We start from the raw sequence: 23,558 nt of genomic DNA, 5'->3' as shown, positions 1-23,558 counted from the left end.
CTGAAAACAAGAGCGTGGCATGTGGGTGCGCGTATTTCAAACATAACACAAGGCGACAAAAATAGCAGTACAGAAGCCTAGACGTCTCTGACAACAAAGGTATTTATTTGAAGTTAGACCAACCGATTTATCTGATCGCACAAAAAAGAGTACAAAACTTTCTTGAAGTAATTTCAAGTAATCAATAAAACTGACCCAGTTTATCTGCACTCAAAGACCCGCTAATGAGTGCAGATGTCTTTCAAACCATGACAAGTCATTTTTTATTGCCACAATATCTACAAGGCATTTTTTATTCTTCATAGGCTCTTGGTAAATAGGAATATTTGTAGCAGCTAGTTTTTTCACAGTGCTTTACTGACAGACCATGTCGACAGTGCGTAACGAAATGACTAGCAAAACTGATTACCTACAAGATGACAACATTAATGATGAAATGGAAAAACATTTTCGAGCGACAATAAAGGTTTCTAATAGTAGCAGTGTACAACTTTTCTTAGACCGGTCATAGATTTGCGGCCATAGAAGTTATAGCTAACTCTCGCTGCTTCATTAAGCGTTGATAATTTGTGTATATTGACCTTTGTGTAGGGTTCCAAGACCTCTATAGTAAGGTTGGCCACACAAAAGCGTAGCAAGCCATAAATCGTGTTTCAGGTGTAGGACCCTGAAATGCACGAATACTGTTACGAACATGCACTTAGACTCCTCATAACTGGCAGCACATACTGCCTACAAGCTGAAGGGTAATTTTTTTGTGTCATAGCAAAGTGCAACATTAAAAACAGCAGCTTTGCAGATAATATTTGTATCTCCAGTGTGAATGCTGCTCCGCAATTGTTTTCTGCCTCATAAAATCGCTAAGCTATTCTACACTCACTATTATTTACTCTCAACACAGAGCTCTCGTATTTTAGATTGTTGTATCCTCACGGGAGAGCTCTCGTTCTCATAAACCGCGATAGTCTACCACAATTCGAAATCCAGCCACATTAAAAGCATACTACTTTGCATAACAGGCCCGTTCACTTACAGATAAAGCGTGTTCCATCAGTAACGCGATGTGCTTATTTTCTCAGTGCATCTATAGGCATCGAAAGAAGGAACTTTGTTCTCTCTGATGTACCATTTCCAAAACATGTTGCTGCATTTTTAGGTCACTTAGGTAGTGAAGTTTAATAGATATCACAAGTTCGGATCGGTGATACTACGAGGAATGTGTTTCGGCAGTGCTTCTTTGCAAGGCTCAGATCATGAATGTAACACAAGTGGTATGCTTCTAACAAAAACATTTAAGGGGTTCACTTAACACTTTTTACGTGCGGAAATGCCAAAGCGCCCGGAGTGCCGCACTAGTGAGCATCCAAGAATGAGACAAAAGGGAGCGACGCAATTTCTTGTCTAGACATGTTTTGTTAGAGGGTTAGCTCCTATTTATCACGTTTCTCGATTTCTTGCGGTCTGCTACCACCTCCCTTCGGCGTGAAATTTTCCAAGTCCGAGGAATTCTAAATGGCGGCTCCATAGTAAATCGATATAGCAATCCAACTGGTGATTTATTGGTGACGTCACTGATTTTGTGGTCATAATTAACTAGTCACATGACTGTGTTTAATAGCTTTTAGCTCAACAATTAATGAGTGATCATAAAACGAAGTAGATATTTGGAATCCTCTATATGAGTGCAACAGGTTAGACACCAAAATTGACTAATGAAGTTAATATTTAGCTCTGGTTATGCTTATATTTAATTGCTTGTAATCAACTAACCAATAATGTCATGATCTAACTAACAGAGATTCGTAACGGGCTCGATGAGTAGGACATGTTAGACACCAGTATTGTCTAATTAGGTTAATATTTACTTATTGTTAGGCTTACCATGGCGGCCATGTCGTCAGCACTCGGCAGCTCGCAGTTTCATGCCCCATGGCGACCGGGCACCTACCGCCTTGGGGTAAGGAAAAATTGCCCTCCAAAGAGTCGAAATTTCAACTTTTTCGGCCCAAATTGGTCAAAAATATTCGACCTCAATGCGGTAGGCGCCCGCTCGCCGTAAGGTGTGGAAAAGTAGCCTAATAACGTGGCAATACATCACATGGACGGTAGATGGCGCTACCGAACAGCTAACGCCCGCTACTTCAACGTCTTCCAGACGGTGGCGCATTTTTTTCTTTTCATCTTTTGTGACGTCATGAACTCGTGGACAACCCTGAGTTTAGACATGTTCATGTCGATTGTTGGGTCTAATCACGCGACTGGTTTTTTGACGTCACTATCACCATTACTATCCCTATTACTACGTCTATTACTGCCAGTCACTATTACCCCTATTGTTGCTGTCACTAACTATTATTGTGTTCACTAATTCGGTCACTATTACTACCACAACCTATTACTCTCACTATTACGACTGCCACAATTTTACTAATTATTATTACCTATTATTGTTTACTTCATTAATCATTAATTACATTGTTATCGTTACTTAACGTCGTTCCTATCGTCGCTATCTGGTGTACACATCTCGTCGTCACGCCATTCTTCAGCCAAAAATTGCTGTCGCTTTCAGAATTGATTCCTCGAAACAAGGTCACTGCACCCATGTACAGGTACTGACATAAGTAAACAGACCATGCTATTCCGTAATAATTCCAGTCGCGCCTTCCCTATCGGACATGAAGAAATGTTCATTGTCCATGAGCAAGTGCCCTCGCGTCCGTTGCCAGCCTTGACGTGCCAGAGCTCCCAGTTTCAATTAAGCATCGCGTGAACAATGTTAGAAGGCAATAGCGCGCTGCGTTTACTTTTGTCCGCGCCTGTACGTAATATAATTGAAATTAAAATGATGCGATTCAAGCAGCACTGTTCTATTCCATAAACTATTCTCTATTTCCACCGCAGCTGTCGCCTAATAATTTGGGCACCCGCCGTGCAAGCGGGAAGTATGGGGTTCACCCCCCGTGCCGCCAGGTACTCACCTGTGATACAACGGGTACAAACTTTCCTCTGCCTGATGCTCGGCTTATTTGGGGTGGAATGTTTGGGAAGTGGGGGTTTGGCCCCACCTTGTGTAATGGTGACTGCAGTGAAACATTATCAAAACTGCCCTCAAAGCTGGCCCTGCATTGATTGCGAACTGTCGGAAGGTTTCTCAGTGGCCGACAGAACAGGTGCCCGTTATGTTAAAAAAAATCTTGAGCAGTTAGGTGCTCTACAAGACATTGTAATGCAAAAATTCGTTCTTGTTCCTGACCGTTGTCATCGTTTCAGCGAAGCCTATTTGACGCCGAGGTTATGAGGCAAGAAGGAAGATTTTGTCTTCGCTTTATTGCCACAAATTTGCGCAAGATACTAATGAGCACAAAATTTGAGAAATGCTTTGTAATAGGGCCAATATTTATTTGTTTTATTTTTATTCATTTTATTTACACATTACTTACAGGCCTCCGGAGAGGCACTGTGTAAGGGGGGTCGAATACAGAAGTTCGTATAAAATAGGTTAGAAACAAAAAGCATCGTAAAATTGCAGCAAAACGGACAAACACGTGTGAGTTCAGATAACATATCACAGTTCACAAAAAAGGTAAGGCTACAAGGCAACTATGCGTCATGGAACAAAAATCGATGAAATGCACAAAGTTACACAAAAGCAAAAGAAAACATTTCAGGCATACATGAGGATAGCTGCGCATGAACACAGCCAATGAGACAATATTTTCAAGTAGCTTAAAACAGAGCTATATGAATCATGAGTATATAAATGACGTGCTAAGCGTTATCAGCGAAGTGTTTGAGTAGATATCGCGAAAGGTGTCATGATGACACGTCAGGGCGATGCAATCCGGAAGGTCGTTCCAGAGGCGGATGGCGCGCGGGAGTGACGAGAAGTTGAAAGCATGAGTGCTGCCATAAATGCGGGCATAGCTGTAGTTATTATGTAATATATGTGATAAGCTGGAAGGACGTTGCAGATGTGCTGGCAGTGAATCAGTGGCATAGACATATTTATGAAAGAAAGATAAAAGGGCAATGTCGTGACCAATTTTAAACGGTTCGAGCGACAGTTCGGTTTTTAGTTGAATTACACTTAACTGATAACTAATTTTGCAAAATGAAACGACAAGCTATATTCTGGACGGCTTCCAGCTTCTATATTAGGTATTTCTGATGAGGTGAACAGATGGATGGAGCGTACTTTAGCTGCGGTCTGACAAAAGTTGTGTAGGCTTGTTTACGCACGTGAAGGGTAGTGCTTTGCAGATTACGGCGAAGGAAACCTAGTGACCGGGAAGCATTAGCGAAAATTGTGGTTATATGTTCAGCCAACGAAAGGTTTGGTGAAAGATGGAGGCCTAGATACTTATACTGCGTAGTTCGAGCCAATGTATCGTTATTAATGTGGTACGGAAAATGCGAATTGACTGATTTTCGGCTGAAAGAAATTATCTTACACTTAGAAATGTTTAGTCATTAGCCACGTTTTACACCAGATGGTAATGCGATCGAGGACACTTTGAAGTGAGAGGTGATCATTAGTACTTTTTATTTTTCCAGAAATAATGCAGTCGTCAGCAAATATGCGTATACAAGATGAGACGTTTACTGGCAGGTCATTAATCCAAATTAAATTAATAACCAAAATAACTGCACTCAGAACAAGTTCACGAACAAAAAAGAAAAGACTTACATGTGATGAAATCCCCGCTAAGTACACATCATTAACGCTTAGCTAGAGCGCGCCGCCGCGGTGGCTCAGCGGTTATGATGCTCGGCTGCTGACCCGAAAAACGCGGGTTCGATCCCGGCCGCGGCGGTTGAATTTCTTTGGAGGAGAAATTCTAGAGGCCCGTGCACTGTGCGATGTCAGAGCATGTTAAAGAACCCCGGGTGGTCGAAATTTCCGGAGCCCTTCACTACGGTGTCTCCCACAGCCTGAGTCGCTTTGGGACGTTAAACCCCAATAAACCAAACCAACCAAACCAAACCGCTTAGCTAGAAGGTAGGAACCGTGCAAGCAGAAAATATTAATTTAAGCGAAATGTGAACTTGGTTTTAAACAGTGCGTGCTTCAAATTGTGTTAAGGATGCCTGATTCTAATGGTAAATGCAATAAAAGCAGTTAAAGCTCAATGGTAAGCTTCTGGTTGTCTTTTTTGTGACGTTTATGTCACATTTGATGGGCTCTGGCGTCAAGCTGGGACCGTGCAAATTGACTGGATGTTACTTTTCTTTCATTTCGCAAGAAACTTATCAACGACGTCCTAGTGTTTATAGACAAAACGTAGTAATACTTCTTATAGAATACAAAAATATTTGCTGACAATCTGGCAAAGTTTAAGAATCACAACGAGCGTACACTTCCTTTCAAAGCAATGCACATCCCTGTTTAATGAAGGGAACACAATCTAGCCGAGCTGGAAAGAATCGACAAATCTCACTCTTATAAAACACAGAGCATTTGTCAAAAGCCCTCGAGCAACATGAGTTTCATGTGTACGTTGTGTACATTGTGTGTGCGAATTGGAGCCTTCAAAGTGCCCGTGAAGGCCAAAAGTTTTTTTAAAGTCTGGAGGAGTGTTGTCATCATCCAGCGAAGACTTGGAGAGGGGCGGTTTCAGAATAGCTTCACTACAAAACTGAAAAAAAAAAATTTGTGGCCCGAAGACTTTTCTCCATCGGCGTACATCATGGTCACGGCCGCTTTTAAAATTTAAGTTAACGCTGAGGACTAAAATACATACTCGGATGTCGGTGCATGGCTTTAGTGGCCATTATTGCGGTAAATACATAGTTGCACACATTTATCACGAAAAAACCGTTTTGCAAGCTTGGTGACAGGAACAACGTCTCACGCAATATACAAAGTGCCAGTCACTTACAACAGCGAAAGCACAGGATTGAAACTATTTCCGAGCACAGGTAACATCACGCAATTCGCTGTGTCACTGCATCACACAGCTGCAGTCGTACTGAAGGAAAGCTTCTTTAACAGAGTCTCTTCCACGAGTACTTATAGCGCTTCCGCAGCGCCCGACGTTCGAACGCTGTTCAAAAATACATATCTAGACTGCTTAGAAAGTACGGTCGCGCATCACTTGAGGTCAAAGTTGCTGAAACAGAAGTACCATCATGAGTTACAGGTCATGCTGATGCATTTCTAACGCTCACTGAATGGTGTGCTCAGAGCACTGTACACCGGTCTTGATCATACAAATGTCCATGTATGGATCCGTACAGCGGCGAACACTTTTCGCTAGTCAGGTGAAATGATTGCATTCAATATCCTCGTAGTGTAAGTGTAAGGTTGTCGGTGATGAGGTCGTCGTCTTTGCTGCTATATATGAAGCAATGCGATGATGGCAAGCTGAGCGGAACTTGCATCTGCTTTGATCGCTGCTTGTATCAGCCCATGATTCTTGAGTAAACTTAAAAAGTGGTAATGAAAACCATGCACGATGGATATTCTGTACATCGTTAGGTCAATCGATTGCATAAGTTCCCAGTGACGCTGCAGCACTAAGCGTCCACGCAGTCGCAATACTGAAAGATCTCGACTTGACGTCTCTCTTGGTGGAAGCGCCGACAGAGCGACTAGATACTGAGGCTTGCGACCAGCAACGCTAACAGGACAGCGCCTGAGACACGCTTCGCCAGTCTGTATCGTTATGTCACCAAGCCGTACTTTTGAAGCTGTCATTCAGCCCTTGTGCGCTCACATTACAGCTCATAAGCTGCACTCTTTACGGGGAAAAAGCGTGAGTGCTGCTTTACATGAGACGTCTCGCGCCCAGAAATCGCAATGACACCGTGGTCTGTAAAACGAAAGGTCATCCCGAATTATGTACTCTGGTACTGTCAACAAGCAGGCTTCAGTGCAGAGCAGCTAACGTGTACGTTGTAGAGAAGGGGTGGAGAGTACATCCTTCTGTTGTAGAAGCCCACCATCTTCTGGTGACCTCATGGTAAAGGCAGCCGCAACAACGTTGATCATAGCCACAATGGTGGCGATGGCGGTTGCAAGGTTTGTCAGTACCTCCGCGCGCCTCTGGTGGCACTCCTTGGACAGATCCAAGCAGCCGATGACTACTAAAAGCCCCATTTGGATAACCTGAAAAAAAATTGTAGGGTGCAATTAAGCTCCGCCTTAAGTGTATGACGCGATAGCGTAATGGGTTAATTCCCATATGTGCAGAAGGACATTCTCCTCGGGAGCCGTCATACCCCTACACGCGCAGTGGTCCAGCCGTTAAGCGATGCGCCACTGCCCTGCGATTGTATGTGTTCCCAGCGGTGGGCCTTGAGCGGCTGAGGTTGCTGTTTCCGGGTGACCAGTCATTAATTTAATTACAACCAGCTACGTTGGGCAGTTTGCTCATTGTCTGGTTGGCTTCAAAAAGACTGCTGTAAGGCAGGCTGTTCGTTGCATTGCTGTGACAAAGCCAAATTAAATTGCAGAAAACTTGGACAAAATCCTGCCGAGCTCATTATGGAAAAGGGGGGGGGGGGGGGAGTATACACGAACGCCAGTAGCTCTGTGATTTAGAGCAGCCTAAACGCTGACACGTCGAATAGGCTAGTTCGCGCTTCGCATTTGTTGTTCGACTAAAAAATAGCCGACGATTACGTCACTTCCTAATGCAAAAGTTGAGCGCTGCTCATCAGCTATTTCAGCTTTTCGATAAATTGAGGCAAAGAATTCTAGTAAGACATGTATATGCAATTACAGACAACTTGTTATTTTTCACACATATTCTTTCTTCAAGAAACACTCCGCTAACAGTTCTTGATTGTCATAAAAGAAGCTTTGTTGACGGAGAAATAGATTTATATATGCTCGACTTGCTGCACCAATGCCTGATTCTCAAATACGACGTCTGCGCAAGTATTTCGCGAGGTTGTCACAGCTGTGAGAGCCGTTACGAGTGAGAGGAACAGGATGTTCTCCCGCATAAGTGTTAAGAAATTCTCAGTTGTCCTTATATCCACACTAAAGTCCCACCAACCCTGCCACCCTGACAGAGGGCAGCGTTTCTGCCACAACATTGACAATGCCAAAGCATGCAGCGCACATCTGTCACTACCACCACGTAGCTTAAAGCACGATTGAGGTGTCCACTGTTCCAAGAGGGCAGTTATGCGCCTTCCCTCTGGTTCAGGTGTCCAGCGAGATGTGTGAGACAGATACTGCGCATTTCCTTTCCTCAAGAACCAATTTACAAATTTTACCCTCGGCTTTTTAAGTCCCCGCCCTATTGGTTCCGCAACTGTGGAAGGCAGATACTGCGCATTTCCTTTCCTCAAAAAATACCGAAGACACTTTGGAAATTCTAAAGTGCGTTTGACGAAAGCCTTGTGCTCAACCCACTGCTGCTTCCCCGAACCGCTTGGAGCGGAACCAGACACCTCCCCAGAAGCCGCAGAGGAAGCCGCCATTGCACTTGCTATCACCCGCACGGAAGCCCGGTACATTTTAAGCGATTCTAAAACTGCGATTCTAAATTTTGCTCGAGGCCGAGTCCATGTCCCTGCTTTTGGCATACTGGACTCACCCAATGCACCCTCGCCCCGCCAAGTGGAGCTGATATGGGTGCCCGCGCACTCCGGGAATCCCGGAAACGAGGCCGCCAACCTTTTAGCCCGAGGTTCTTTAAACCGGGCTCAGGTGGCCTCTGATCGGGGATTCACGAAGGAGCGCATGCACTCATTCAGTGAGCTCACCCAGGAGCACAGAGCCTTACGCCAGCTCTACCTCCTGCCCCACCCCTCCCTAGATAACAAACACGCAACACTCTGGCGCAGACTACAGACACACACACCCTTCACCCCTTAACCTAGCCCATTATCATCCCTCCTTCCCCACTCCGGCATGCACGCTATGCCCAGAACCCTTCGCCTCTTCCCTCCACATCATTTCCCTCTGCCCGGCGGACCCTCCCCCGCGGGACCTAGAGAACCTCAAGACCTGGGAGGACTGGGAGACCCTGCTGCGCTCGGAGGACCCGGCCGTGCAGACCATCGCCACCTGCCGGGCTGCCAGTGTTATATGAACCTTAGGAACATAAACACTTGAGTGCAGTGGGGTCGTGCGGGGACCCTGGGGCGTGCCCCGAATTCCTGTGTAAATAAAGTTTTCTCTCTCTCTCTCTCTCTCTTGGAGCGGAATCACTGGGCCTCTTCGGAGCCATGCGTCTCACTCACTCGACTGCAACGAGACGTCTGCAACGAGACGTCGACTGCAACGGCACTTCCTCCTTTCCAAGCTCCCGCTCCATTGCTTTCGCAGCTTAAAGGGTGACCACTGCTGGTTACAACGCACAACGGCGACGGCAACGGCGACGCCGCGAAACGCAGAAATGTAAGAGCCGCGCGTTGGCCCACACACGCAGAGTGGGCCAACACGGAGGAAACCCTCGGTAGTGACCACTGCCTTATCAATACCACCGTAAGTATTAAAACATTGGCAAGACCCCATGCACATGCTCGGCTCCCCGACTGGAATAAGTTCCGGCAAAGCTACATCAATTCGGCCTCTACCCGCGAACGAGGATATCACGCGTGCGCACAAGGATTGGGTACACACCTTCGTTCGACAGAAACTCAAATTCAACTCTCGGAGGCAACGCCGGAGGTGGACAACCACCTTCGGCCCCTCTGGGAGGCGCGGCACAGCCACTTTCGCGGATGGCGCCGCCAAAAACGTAATATAAAGCTTAAAATTCCTATCACCGAGCTCACCCAGCCAGCGGCAGAGCACGCGGCCCAACTCGCCGACTCAAACTGGGTGAACCGCTGTAACACGGCGGCCGTACAAATGTCTAGCCGGGGCACGTGGCGCCTCTTCCGCGCCCTTATTGACCTAACTCAAACCCGCGCCGAGACAAAAAACATCTCCAACGAGCTATTCATAGCTTCGATAAAAATACCTCAAAATTAGCGTGCAAACTTCGCGACCAGTGTCTTTGCACTCAACAGGACCCCCGATGGCCCGCGTACTCGTGTGCAGGTTGAGAGAACACGGAGCTGGATCAGCTGTTCCAGCTCCACTACCTAAAATGAGACGAAGAATGGCACCAGGCCGCGACAAGATAACTGTGAAACTCCTTGCCAATCTTTCCGACCCCGCCTACGAAACCCTCCTCGCTTTCATCAACTCAATCTGGCTTGGTGAGGCACCCCTCCCAACGGAATGGAAGACAGCCCTGGTAACTTTCATTCCGAAAGCCGGCAAAGCCATAAACACAGACTGCCTCCGCCCCATCTCCCTCACGTCTTGTACAGAAAAGCTGACGGAGACTATAGAGCGAGACAGGCTGTCCGAGTTTTTTGGAAAACCAAAATGGATTCGCAGACAGCATATTCGGTCTCCGCCCGCACCGGTCTGCGCAAGATGTTCTGCTTCAACTCGATCGAGAAATACTGAACCCTGTCGAATACCCGATCAACGATAAGGCAGTACTCACCCTAGACCTGAAGAGGGCTTTCGACAACCTCACACACGAAATTACCCGGCACGATCTCTCTCAGACCGACTGTGGCCATAACACAATTCTGTATATCAAGCTATTTCTCTCGAAACGACAATTTGTCATCCGAATTCAAGACGAAGAACACGGCGCCTATCAACTGGGAACGAGAGGAACCGCATAGGGCGCAGTCCTCTCGCCGTTACTTTTCAGCGTGGCCATGATGAAATTCCTGGCTCAGTTGGCGCAGGTCGAAGGCGTCCAGCATGCGCTGTATGCTGGCGACATATCCATCTGGGTCAAACACGGATCAGTTGGAGACATTGAAGCCAACCTGCAAAAAGCGGCGGAGATCGTGAAAGATTACGCCAGCCGCTGTGGCCTTCAATGATCCCCGTCCAAATCCGAATTTGAGCACATTCGCCTGTCGCCTAAGAGCACCACCAAAATGGAACTATCTCTGTCCAGCGGTTCGGTAACCGAACATGATGAGGTTAGAGTACTTGGTCTCTTTATCCACAAACATCGACGGGTTGATACAACAGTAGCCAAACTGCGCAAAGTGGAGGACCAGGTTGGCCGGATGGTCCGCCGGGTTTCCAACAAACGCGGGGGGTTTCGTTGCAAAGGCCTTGCGGCTGGCGCATGCTTTCGTGACCAGTCGAGTCCTCTACTCGACTCCTTACCTTCACCTGCGCAAGTTTGACGAGAACACCCTCGAGGTGATTCTCAGAAAGGTTTACAAGCGTGCCCTCGAACTCCCGGAGAACACGTCCAACCAGCGCCTCATGGGCCTGGGGATGGTAAACATTTTCGCGGTGCTCCGGGAGGCACACTTGACCATTCAATACACAAGAAAATCTGCATCTAAGCCCTGCACATGTGTCCTCTTCCGGCCAACATGACACGTGACGACCACAGTGGCAGGCGCCTTGCGCGGACGGAGGCACTGACCCGCCACTATGGAAACAAACGCGGAATCTTCTACGTGGACACCTCCGGCCATCACCATGGGGAGGGGGGGGGGGAGGGGGGTACACGGCCGCAGTCGTCCACCAAAACGTCGTGGTAAACGCCCTAACGTTCCGAGTTCAAGACATAGCACATGCGGAGGAGGTCGCCATTGCGCTAGCCTAAGCAGACCAGGACTCTCAGTCATCATCAGCGACTCGAGAAATATTCAACATGGATACATTCTTTTTGCGTATCGCATCCTTCAAAATAGCGAATACCTCGTGGCCCCCGCGTCTCGAACGATCGTATGGGCCCCTGCTCACATGGGCCTCAAAGGCAATGAAACGGCAGATGCCGCCGCCCGCACCTTTACGAAATGGATCCTGCACCGAATCCGGCCTCACTTTTCAACAAAGTACTCAATTATACTAATCCGGCCACGCAATTTATCCTAAGCCCTGTAAGGGCCTTACAAAGACAGAAGAACGCACACTCCTCCGTCTTTACACGAAAACACTGATGTTGCCGGGAGTTTTAAAGCACTTTAATCCTGCCTGTACAGGAAAGTGTCCGCCCTGTGCGGAGAAGTCTTCGGACATCTTCCACATGGTATGGGCATGTCAGTCAACCCCGAACCTAGCCCCAAAACCCAACCCCACTCGCGAGGACTGGGGAGCAGCGTTGCTCGCCTGCTCCGACCTGGTGAGCCAGAAGGTCCTGGTCGACCGAGCCCGAGCCGCGGCGGTCGCCAATGGGCTCCTGCACTGAGGAGCCCACCTAGTGTTTGTGAGAGGTGGCCCCTTCCGGGACACCTCAAACTTCCTCCCCGTTATCCGCGAGTAAAAAAGTTTTTCAGACAGATATTTTATTAAACGTTTCCATGTTTTACTCTGTGTACCTCTTAGTTCACCTGAAGCGCGCGGTTTGCTCGCTTCTATCATGTTGTAGAAAGTTTTCGATTTGTCCTGGTAAGAAACTCAGAACACATGGGTAAAGGCTGCATGGGACGCATATTTTGCACGTTTATTGCTATATACGTTGCGCTTCTCACGCCTGTGCCTGAAATGCCCCTAGACAGTGGTTGTTTCTACCACATTCAGTCAACGAGAGAGCCTTTAGTACGCAAATACCCGCCCGTCCTAATCAGTCCGACTTGTCGTACCAGCTGTTTTTGCGACTAGCTCAGCGAGGCCTCCTAGTGAAAGACCTCCGTGGGTGAATCCGATATGCTCACGAGTCATTTACATGCGTCTTCTGCGAGTGTGGACTTAGCATGGCTTCCTTAAGGTGTACATCTCCTAGTTACAATCTTAAACCGAGCGCTTGCACTCATTAGTGGCAGCAGTGCCAGTCTTTACATCCTGCGATATCCTCGCTGTTGTCCCGAGGTATTTTGGATATTACCAGGGTGCTAGATCATGATATGGTAGTGTAGTGTGGACCGCCATCGGAAGCACATCACTGGGAGGTAGGCAAAACAAAAAAGAGCGTGCATGTTTCTCCTAGAAAAAAGTTTAAGTGAATGCGCATTTTGTGTCTACTCATAAATATTCACCTCTAACCTTAAATATATTCTAATTTTTGCAAGATTTTTGTACATAAACCTGTAATGTTAGTGTTCTATTATATGAAAACACCAACCAAAACCTACATGGTACATTTCACAAAAACGGTAACAAAATGTGAATATGTGCTACAAAACATATTTCTACTTCAGTAAAAGAGTGACTGGGCAATCAAATAAATATATTAATAAGAAATATTCTGCGGTATCTGAGGAAAAGAGTCTCGAGGATTCCTCAAAATTCATGGGGAGTATTGGGTCCACCCTCTGCCCTTATATCTTAATCTACCGTATCTTAATCAACAAAACACCAGACAAACCCGATACTCCCACCCCCTTTCTCTTACCCCGTACTTTGAAAAGACTAACTTACTTCAGCACTCTTACTTTCCACTGACCATCAATGACTGGAACAGCTTGCCAGCTTCGTGTGTACGGTCTCTTGACCTGATAATGACCATTGTTCGCTTGGTTTTTTGGCTTGTTTTGGGAGTTTTTTTTCTCTTCCATGTCATTTCCCACTGCTCGTGTTCTTTTTGCACTTTGGTACTATTGCTCAATTTGTGATCAGTTTCTGTATCCTTGGGCCTCACGGCCTGCAGTAAGTCATAAATAAAAAATAAAAACAAATAAATAAATATACTGTGGGACCTGTGATGCCTTTACCTGGAGGCTGATCGAGAGCGACACGAGGACGAGGACGGGCACGTAAAACTCGAAGCCGGGTCCCAGCTGCAGTACATGCTTGAGCTGCGCTCCGTTTGCCGAAAGCAGCGCCACGTCGAACAGGCCCTCGGACACACTCTTCTTTGCGGCGTACCAGTTGCGGTAGTTCGCCTCGGGTCCGGCCTCGGACATGGAGATCACGTGGGGTGGTACAACTCCCACTGTCCGGTCTACCTTGTCGCTGCCCTACGCAGATTTCACATTCACTGAAAGGTTAAGCTCGCCCCACGAAAGAAGCTGTGAGGATTTCTCAGACGTGCACGCATTCCTACTGAGCAGCTATATGTTCCGGCGGACCCCTCTGGTTTTATTTTTAAAGCGAAAGCTTTACTACTTGCACTTTCAGCCTTTGCCGTGGCGCGGCGGTGCCACCATTGACCTTTAGTTGACCTCTGTGTGACGTCATGTGTGACATCACGCCGAGGAGAAGGGCGACCTACTCGCGCCGTCGCAAGCCGCGGCGGTGCCACCGGCGGCGCCTAACTCCTGCGCTCTCCGCTAAGAGCGCGATTGTGGCATTACGCTGAAGAGATTAGGCTCGACTCACGTCGCTAGAAAGCAGTAGCTGTGCAAACCACCAGCGGCTTAACATTGCTTCGCGATCTCGCGTCGTCCGTGTGCGACGGCGGTGCACATCAACGGCGGCCTGACTGGACTGGATTGTACTGGACTTGATTGGATTGGATTTGATTAGAATAGTTTAGATTTGATTACATTAGATTACCTTGGATTGGATTGGATTAGATTGGATTTTATAACAGATGCATCGGCACAAGTCTAACCACAAGCACCACAACCAGCTACACTACCAGCTGAACCATGGCGTAGGTACGGATATTGCTTTCGCAATTACCGGGCTTAACCAAGCTAAGCCAGAGCGAATTTTTTTTAATATATTTATGCTGATACCTTCATGGCCACAGAGTTATTATGGCCACAAAATCATGGCCAAAAGATCATGGCTACAAAGTCATTGAAACCTTTACCAGTACAGCTTGTCAATGTTCACATCGCTGGTGGCAAAAAAGAAAAAAAACTTGTGCTGTGAGGGAAAGCAGTGGGTCAAGCACCGGACTGCTCATTCGTGCAGGTTTCATGCAAACGGTCAAGCGAATTGCAAATCACGTCAATTAGCAGCGCAGACAATAGCCCTCACGATTTTACAAACAAACATAGCTTGATATCAGGATATCGGACCGACGTTACAGGCAGATTTAGGTTTGGTTTATGGTATTTAACGTCCCAAAGCGACTCAGGTTATAAGGAACGCCATAGCGAAGGGCTCCGGAAATTTCGACCACCTGGGGTTGTTTAACGTGCCGAGACATCGCATAGTACATAGGCCTCTAGAATTTCGCCTCCAAATTCGACCATCACGGCCGAGATCGCACCCACGTCTTTCGATCGGCAGCCGAGCGCCATAACCACTGAGCCACCGCGGGGGCGTTACAGGCAGATTTAATCGCAGCAAAGAGATCAAGGGCAGTTTGAGCGCTCTGACTTTCTATGTTATCTTCGTGCGCTATCGTCGCATATCTTTTATGTCCGCCACCACCCTGTTTCATTGTGACGTTGTTATCATTCATAACATCCCTCAGCATATCGTCCTCCGATAACAGGTCCAATGTTTCTATGTAATCAGCATGAACATGGTTTAGTTTTATTTGTGTTTCCCTTAAAGGCCGGGAGGCCTTGCAGCAGGGCAAAGATGGGGGAGGTGGGATTACTGGCAGCAGTAGAAACAAACATCATAGCTAATGATATCGTGTATGATGCATTTTAGAAACAGTGCATGTACCTGAAAGCGAAGAGGACAAAAAAGGTGAAACATTTTCACGCCATTTTGTTTCCTGTGAATGAACGCCATGTTTTGCAACCAAAACTACAGCTGTGAGTGCCAACGCTCACTTGATTCTTCCTGTAGGTTCGGCGTCCCTTTCGTGCTTGTTCTGATTAAATGAAACATTTATTAACGTGGAAAATTGGCAGTGTTGGTACATGTCTTGAACGAATAAATGGCAGCGCAAGGAGACGAGGGCTAGAAGAGACGAGAGCGCCGTCCTTGTTGTCTCGTCTAGTCCTCGTCTACTTGCGCTGCCATTTATTCCTTTCCATCTTAACTATTTTGTTGTGTTTCTCCATCAATACTCTCTCTAACCTCATTTTACTTCTACTTCTCTAAAAGTTGACCATCTTGCTGTTTATAAATCACAATGTATTTCGGATCTCTTGGGCGGCATCATTCACTAAGGGTTTTCTAGTGCAATATATTCGGTAGTTTTCCTATCTTGCTTGCAGCAAGAGGAAATGTAGTTCATGGCATTGAAGTTTTGACGGTAGCACTTTTTTCTTCAAGCACATCGGCGTACCCTCAAAAGTAAAGCATATGCCTTACAGTTGTTGAAAAAGTTTCACCTCTTAAATTTAGGTTTAGCCGTCGTCTATAGACCAGATTTTTTTACCCTCGCACGCAGGCTGCGTGCGCGCTCCTACTCTCGACACTAGTCGCCATCTGTCGGCGCGCGCGGCCCGAGGGACTGCGGGTCGCGCCGGCGCCGCGCGTTGAACGCATGTTTATGTGTTCGCTTCTGCCGTGGTTGTGCTCCATCAGCTAACGTATGAGGGTGTGTGCTGTGCGTCACTACTCACATTTTCCCTCTTCCAGACAGTACTGCGGTTATCTTGTGCGCAGTTACTCGTTAACGTGACATCCGAGGGTAGTCGACCAGGTAGTGTACCGACTGGAAACCGGCACTTCTAAGCAGATTTCTGCGCACTCGTGTCGTTTGTTGTCGCCTTTTACGTGCGATATCATCTATGATAATTTTATGCATCAGAATGTAGATCTATTGATTTGACTCAGTGGAGTAGTAACTGGATAGGCGAGCTGCAGACTGAAGGTTGTCCCGACGGAGCGCGTGTTTTCGATCACCAGTACGTGTTCGGCATCCTTGTGCTGAGCTTGCTCTTTTTCCCATTAAACACATTTCATGCACAGGATTGTAAGCACGACCGCTACAGATTTCAGCTGCTTTTGCCGCACGCATGTCAGAGGGATCTGGGCGGTAAAGGTTTATCTATAGTATCTTTCTGCTGTTGGTATACCTACACTAGTTTGGTTTGGTTTATTAATGTTTTACGTCCCAAAGCGACTCAGGCTATGAGGGACGCCGTAGTGAAGAGCTCCGGAAATTTCGACCACCTCGGGTTCATTAACGTGCACTGACATCGCACAGTACACGGGCCTCTAGAATTTCGCCTCCATCGAAATTCGGCCGCCGCGGCCGGGATCGAACCCGCGTCTTTTGGGCCAGAGCCGAGAGCCGTAACCACTGAGCAACCGCAGCGGTGCGGTATCTTCTACATTATTCATAGGAAAATACTATGCGCGATTTCATTACATTTTCCACACTTAGCCAAACGGCTACGCAACGCTCTCACACGCGGCGAGAGCTCCTGAATAAAATGACGCGACTTCGGACCTCAGAATTAGTGAAAGCTGGATTAGGTGCTCGTATCTATTCAAGCTTCGATAAATTAAGCGAAAGTACGTTTTTATGCACCAGGTTGCATAAACCATGACAAAATTTGTTTTCTGTTGGCGCTGCGATTCAGTTGAGCTCACAGCGGTAATTTGTTGATAAACTGGCAAGGCGACAAGAATGCCCTGTTTGTGGAGGCGGGTGGGGGGGGGGGGGGGGGGGGGGGCGGGGGGGGGGGGCTTTACGGCCGGCCGGCAGGAAGGAATAAGAGTGCATGGGAATTGAAACTGCATGCTAGCCTCACACCTAATGCAGTGATATTGAACAAAAAGTTTCTTTGCGATGGAGCACAAAGACGGAATTCGATATAAGCACCAGCGCGTTCTAAGCGCCGGCAGAATTAACCTGAATGTCAAACTAAATGTCATTAAAACGCATCACTGTTATCGCTTTGATAACGTAAATACTTCCTGCAACATAGTCACGCAGCGGAAGTATGCTAGGCAGTGTTCTTTTAGCGCCCGAAGCGCGGCTATATGCAGGCGCGGCCGCGGAACTGCCGCAGCCCCGCAGTCCCCAAAGAAACGCCCGCACCGCGGCGCGCCAGTCGGTGCAAAATGGCCGCGCCCGGGAGAGGCTCAAAATTCTGGTCTATATCTTCAACGTCGCTTGTCCAGCATTTTTTTTCTTGAGGGGGGGGGGGGGGGGGGGGGGTTAGGTAGTGAGTAGTTTCTGAAATTAGTACTGCACCTATCATTTTCCTTCCATAGTCGCTGCATTGCGCTTAACTTAAGCTGAACCCTAATCGTTAGCCTCCACGTTTCAGCCCCATAGGTGAATAAAGATATGATACAACTGCTACATACTTTCCTCTTGAGGGCTATTGGTAAGCTACCATTCATCATCTGAGAGAACCTGCCATATGCGTTCCACCCCATTCTTATTCTTCTACTTATTTCTCTGTAGTGATTGGATTTTGCGGTCACTACCTGCCTTAAGCACACGTATTCGCTTATCACATCCGACGCCTGGCTACCAACTGTAAACTGCTGTTCCCTTGAGCGAGAACTGAACATTTTCTGCATAATACTTTTTAGACCCACCTTCTGCTCTGCCTCAGTCATTGGTCATGCTTTGCAATTCATCCTCTGATAGACTCAGCAAGACAATGTCATCAGAGAACCGGAGATTATTAAGGTAGTTAGTAAAGGCATCTCGCTCTTTGTGTAATACCCCTGTCACACGGGCACTGTAAGGGTACTTTGAAGTAATGCTCCATTACTCCAAGGAAGAACGCGCGCTGCCACACGGACGCGCGTAAGGACACCTAGTTCAAAGGAACTTCGAATCAAGGCAGCTCGAGTTTGTCCTTTGAGGCTGCAAGGTAGCACTCTCTCTCCCGGCAAGTTAACAGCAAATATAAATGGGGATAAGAAACGTTCGATATTCTTTTCTTAAATTTGCTTCGTAAAATTACTGGTCTTTGAAAATACAAGATTATTTGTTTTGTGCCGGTCTCCCCACGCCATACTCTCGTCACGGATTTACAAGCGCCACGGTAACTACGACGCCATGTCGGCCATGTTGTCTGTTGTTTGCAGCGAGTAGGGGCAGTGACAGACAGCAGCTAGTGATATATCTGCGGTGCTGTTGCCACTCGACTCACTGGTTGCCACTACTGCCGCTACTCGCCTACGCTACCAGCACTCCGAGACTGCACTGTTTTTTTCTGTCTGTACAATTTCGGGCTTGTTTATTTTTTTTCTGACAATATGAGTGGCGGTGAATCTGCGGTGGACCCTATCCCTGAGTGGATCCTGAGTGACGATCCCTGGATCATCACTCATCTTGATGGAGATCGCCGAACACAAGACACACAAAAAAACGTGACCAGAATCGCAACGATCGCAAGGCAAGAAAAAACAGAGCAAAGAAACCAAAGGGAAAAACCGAAGAATCAAGCTGAGCGTGTTGGGTTCAGTGTGGCCAGCACTATGATGATATGCTCTGTGCTCGGCAGATCATGTCGTTACTGCAATTGAAATTGCGTTGCTTGAGCATAACATTGGTATAAATCAATGTTTTATGAAAAATATGTGACGCTGTTGTATTTTCATGTGCACTGAAGTTTGCAATTTTAATCCAGTTTTTCATTGATGAGGGCGCTAAACACTTTTTCCGAAGCTCGTTCCGCGACCGTGCAGCACAGACGAACTCCCTTGAAGTAGTGCTCCTTTGGTAGCGTAATGGAGCGTTAGTTCAAAATACATTTACAGTGCCCGTGTGACAGGGGTATAAGTCACTCAGATCAAAGGCAAGCGACGCTGGCCCATTCTTGTATGCATTGCAAATCTCTAACCACTGGCAATTCGCTGGATCTTGTTAGTAATTAGAGTTACGGAGAGATTTTTGTGCCGATAATGATTACAACGCATTATAATATAGGCTGCAGGAGAACCAAAATTACTATTAGAGCGCTAAATGCTAAGGAAAAGGCTCCCACCCTATCCATATTAGTCAAGGCTTGCAACATCAAGCGCTCGTACGTCGCATACGGGCGCCGCTTGCCAACATTTTCGTTCGGCGTCCCAATAGCCAGTGCGTGTAAAAAGTTTTACAAACACACAGAGACAGACTATTGCAGCGCCGAAATGAAGTTTTGGCATGCGGCGTGCGTTCGCGGCGTAGTAAAACTGATCAATTGGTAAATTGGTTTTTGAGGAAAAGAAATGGAGCAGTATGTCTCACATATCGCGGCGGACACCTGAACCGCGCCGTAAGGGAAGGGAGGAAGGTGGGACTGAAAGAAGAAAGAGAGAAAGAGGTGCCGTAGTGGAGGTCTCGGGAATAATTTCGACCACCTGGGGTTCCTTAACGTGCACTGACATCGCACAGCACACGGGCGCCTTCTGCGTTTCGCCTCCATCTAAACGCGGCCGCTGTGGTCGGGCTCGAACCCGGGTACTCCGGCTCCGTAGACGAGCGCCTTAACCACTGAGCCACCGCGGCAGTGCGGCGGAGTGCCGACCCGAGTTTATGTCAACATGGCGTTCGTTTGATCTTGTTCACGAGACACTAACGCCATGTCCTCTCTTTATCGCCGTTGCTTCTTGAATCTTGTGCTTTAAAGTCTTAGTACTATCAACTGGGAAAGATGCGGTGACGTTACAGGTGGGTGTAGCGGCGTACTTTTTTCCGAAGGCGCTGAGGACGAACGCACAGGGATTACGAGCCCCAACGTGCGGCTACTCGAGCTCCAACACGCCCGTGGAAGATTGCAAGATTCTCAAGTGTGGTCTCGCAGGCGGAAAGGTGAAAGAGGCCAAAGTCCTCAAGTTCTGGCCCGTGAGGCAGAATCCCCACAAGGAAATCAAATACGCCATTTATGCGAATTCGCGATTTATGCGCTCATAACCCGCTCTACCTTGAATATCTTTTTCCCGTCCCACGCAGATTTGCCGATGCGGACAACGTAGGCTACAGCTTGTGCAAGATGGTGATACCTTGAGCAGATCATAATCAGAACTCAGGCTACAGTGCCTTGAGTCCTGTTCCCACAACTGTTCGTCCAACTAATAAAACGCCCAGAGGAAATTTCCCACATTCAGCATGCACTGAGTGTAGCCCCTCTTTTTCTTTATCTCAGCCCGCAAAAATATAAGAGAGCAAAGCCAACTCCCGTAACCGATGTTCACCTACCAGCACTCATTGTCTACGAGAAAAAATCTTTGACTAAGCACTGCCGACACGCCAGCGGTACATACGCATCTTATCTTGAAGCATTATCTGCAAAAATCTTCTGTTCCTCCCTCTCGCTTTGAAATATAAATGTAGGAGGCGACAATATTATCCGTATACCTGAGTGACGTGGACCCAGTTCTCTCCAATGAACAAGAAGGCTGAAACCTTGCCTCATAAGAATACTCCTGTTAAAGGGGAAATTCAAGCGTGTTACAAATAACACATTTCCGGACCTAAAGAGCCAGCATAAGGTCAGGAATTGATACTGCATTCTTCTCCTCCAACCATGGAGCGCTAACATTGCCACATCCTGATGGACGGTGAGGTGAATTTTGCGAGCTTAAATTATGATGCAACTGTGATTTGGCAACACTCAGAACATTGCTTAAATCTAACTGATATGTTAGTGTTAGGAACCTGTACATAGTATTACCTTGTTCCCATTCCGAACACCACCTCGGATCCTTATCCATGACTCCTGCTCCCGCCTTGAAGGAATGAAGGAGAGGCCCGATGCTTATATTGCTATAAACGGCTCAATATATGTAAAGTTTCTGCAACTTGTCACTTGGTGTCTATGTTCCCCACAGTTTACCATAACCGCCGCCTGATTGTAGAGGTAATAGAAAAACTAATGCTCACCCCTTTCGAAGCAGGCTCGTCGGATGAGAAAATTTTCATGTCCATGTTGAAATGCGGCGATAGAGACTTGTAAGCGCTGGCCTCCTCCTAAGCACTGCACTCGGGGACGAGTGCCGTATACAGCGCGTTCGCTTTCTCCACAAAAAACGCTGCACAATGCGCTGGATGTAACACGAAGCTTTGCATTCGCAAACACTGTTATTTCACCTTCCTGTTATCAGCAGGGCCTATCTCGTCGCTTGATCACGTTCTAGGTGCCCGGAGCGCTGGTATCACTGGAGTAACTGAGCACGCAGCGATGTGCGCAATAACATGATTCCCCTTACCGAACTGCATCATTCAGGCCTTAACCCGCCCGTCCCGATAAAGGTGAAGGCTGTTCGAAAGTCGCGGGGAAGATGAAAATATCTACCAGTTATCAGTGACGAGCACAGTTGCGCTGAACAGATGATAGGGCCATACACGCATTTCCCTTTGCTAAACACCACTTGTATCTATAAGCGTAAACATTTTCAATATCGTGCTTATCTCAGAAAGTACGGGAGCTCTTCCAGCTGTGGCAATGCTTTTTCATAACAGATAGGATGCCGGAATGTGCTTGCAGTACTGTGATGCATGCATAACAACGTTAATGAATCATTCTCATTTGTATACATCGGATGACAAAAAAAGTGCGGCACAGCGTGTGAACCTTCCACCTACACGCGTCCGACGTGTTTTTTTTTTTTAGTCCCTACTGCCTTAATGACGAAAGTGATATGGGACCACGTCTTAATTGCTTTCTTCTGTATTTTCCCCTTATCCGCACAAGACTGCACCTTAACAGCCGTTTATTCAAGGATGCAAGTTCGTGCCCATTCAGGCTGTTTCAATTTGTTTCTTTTTCGTTTGTTTTCACCAAGGCCATTGTCCTAGAAGCATCTTCGAAAAACGTAGCGCGAAACACAAGACACAGGTAAGGTGAAGACAGGACACGAGCGCTTCACCTTACCTGTGTCTTGTGTTTCGCGCTACGTTTTTCGAAGATGCAATTGCTCCGACTAGCCCAGTTCAGCTTACTTGTGTCCTAGAAGCACCTGGCCGTAAAACATGCTGAGGATATACTTACGTAAGGATTAACTTCTCAGTATTTTCGCGAAAAACGTAGTGGAGAGAATTAACCGTTTGTTCTCATCTTGCTGAAATATGCAGAGGCCTTATAGCAGCCGGCAGGGCAATAAGCACAGAGTGTGTGTGTGAGCGGGGGGGGGGGGGGGGGGGGCGAGGGGGGAGGCTAAGAAAAAGGCTTTGGGAACGCGTAACATCGCAAGAGCGTTCACCATTTTTGTCACTCAAAATATAATGTCTGCACCCTACAAGACCGCTATTGACCTGCACATGTTTCCTCTCCATATCTAACATCATATAATACTGTTAGGCCGTAAGTCAGCCTTCACTACGCTAGCCTGCGTTTCCGGCCTGGGCACGTCCTCCTTCACACGTACCGCCGCCGCTGTGGCTCAGCTGTTATGGCACTCGGCTGCTGACCCGAAAGACGCGGGTTCGATCCCGGCCGCGGCGCTCGAATTTTGAGGAAGGCGAAACTATAGAGGCCCGTGTACTGTGTGGTGTCAGGGCACGTTAAAGAACCCTGGATGGCTTCCGGAGCCCTTCAAGTTTCCGGAGCCCTTCACTACGGCGTCCCTCATAGTCTGAGTTACCTTGGGACGTTAAACTCCCACAAACCATACACCAAAAGGCACTGAAAAAGGAAAATTTCATAATTTTAATAGAACAGAAATTATCAGAATGCAGTTTTGTTTTCATCAAAATGTTGAAAAATGTCAGCGATTTTTTTCTTCCAGAAAAAGTTTTATAGCCATAAATGTAAAATTTACTACCAAAAGGTGTCCCTTGAGTTAGGCCAGTGGATTCTACAATACAGTCGTCAGAAAAATTCTACTTTGTACCTAGGAACCGCCTGTCGGTGACAAATTTTACAAA

General features: G+C 47.2%; 1 protein-coding gene across 1 annotated transcript; it reads right to left on the bottom strand.

Annotated features, from left to right (window-relative positions):
• Positions 1 to 6,649: 6,649 nt before the first annotated feature.
• On the bottom strand, positions 6,650 to 21,620 carry LOC149337071 (ninjurin-1-like). Its single transcript, XM_089554818.1, has 3 exons — positions 21,576 to 21,620; positions 13,651 to 13,896; positions 6,650 to 7,111 (listed from the first exon to the last, which is right to left on the bottom strand). Exons 1-3 carry the CDS (start codon positions 21,618 to 21,620, stop codon positions 6,887 to 6,889), a joined length of 516 nt encoding a protein of 171 aa, XP_089410944.1. The 3' UTR covers positions 6,650 to 6,886.
• Between the last annotated feature and the right edge of the window lie 1,938 nt (positions 21,621 to 23,558).

This window comes from Amblyomma mixtum, chromosome 7 (genome assembly GCF_055824585.1).
Source record: "Amblyomma mixtum isolate Tamu chromosome 7, ASM5582458v1, whole genome shotgun sequence".
NCBI classification, from domain to species: Eukaryota; Metazoa; Arthropoda; class Arachnida; order Ixodida; family Ixodidae; genus Amblyomma; species Amblyomma mixtum.
The sequence above is the reverse complement of the archived record's forward strand: the minus strand, read 5'-3'. Positions and strand labels throughout refer to the sequence as shown.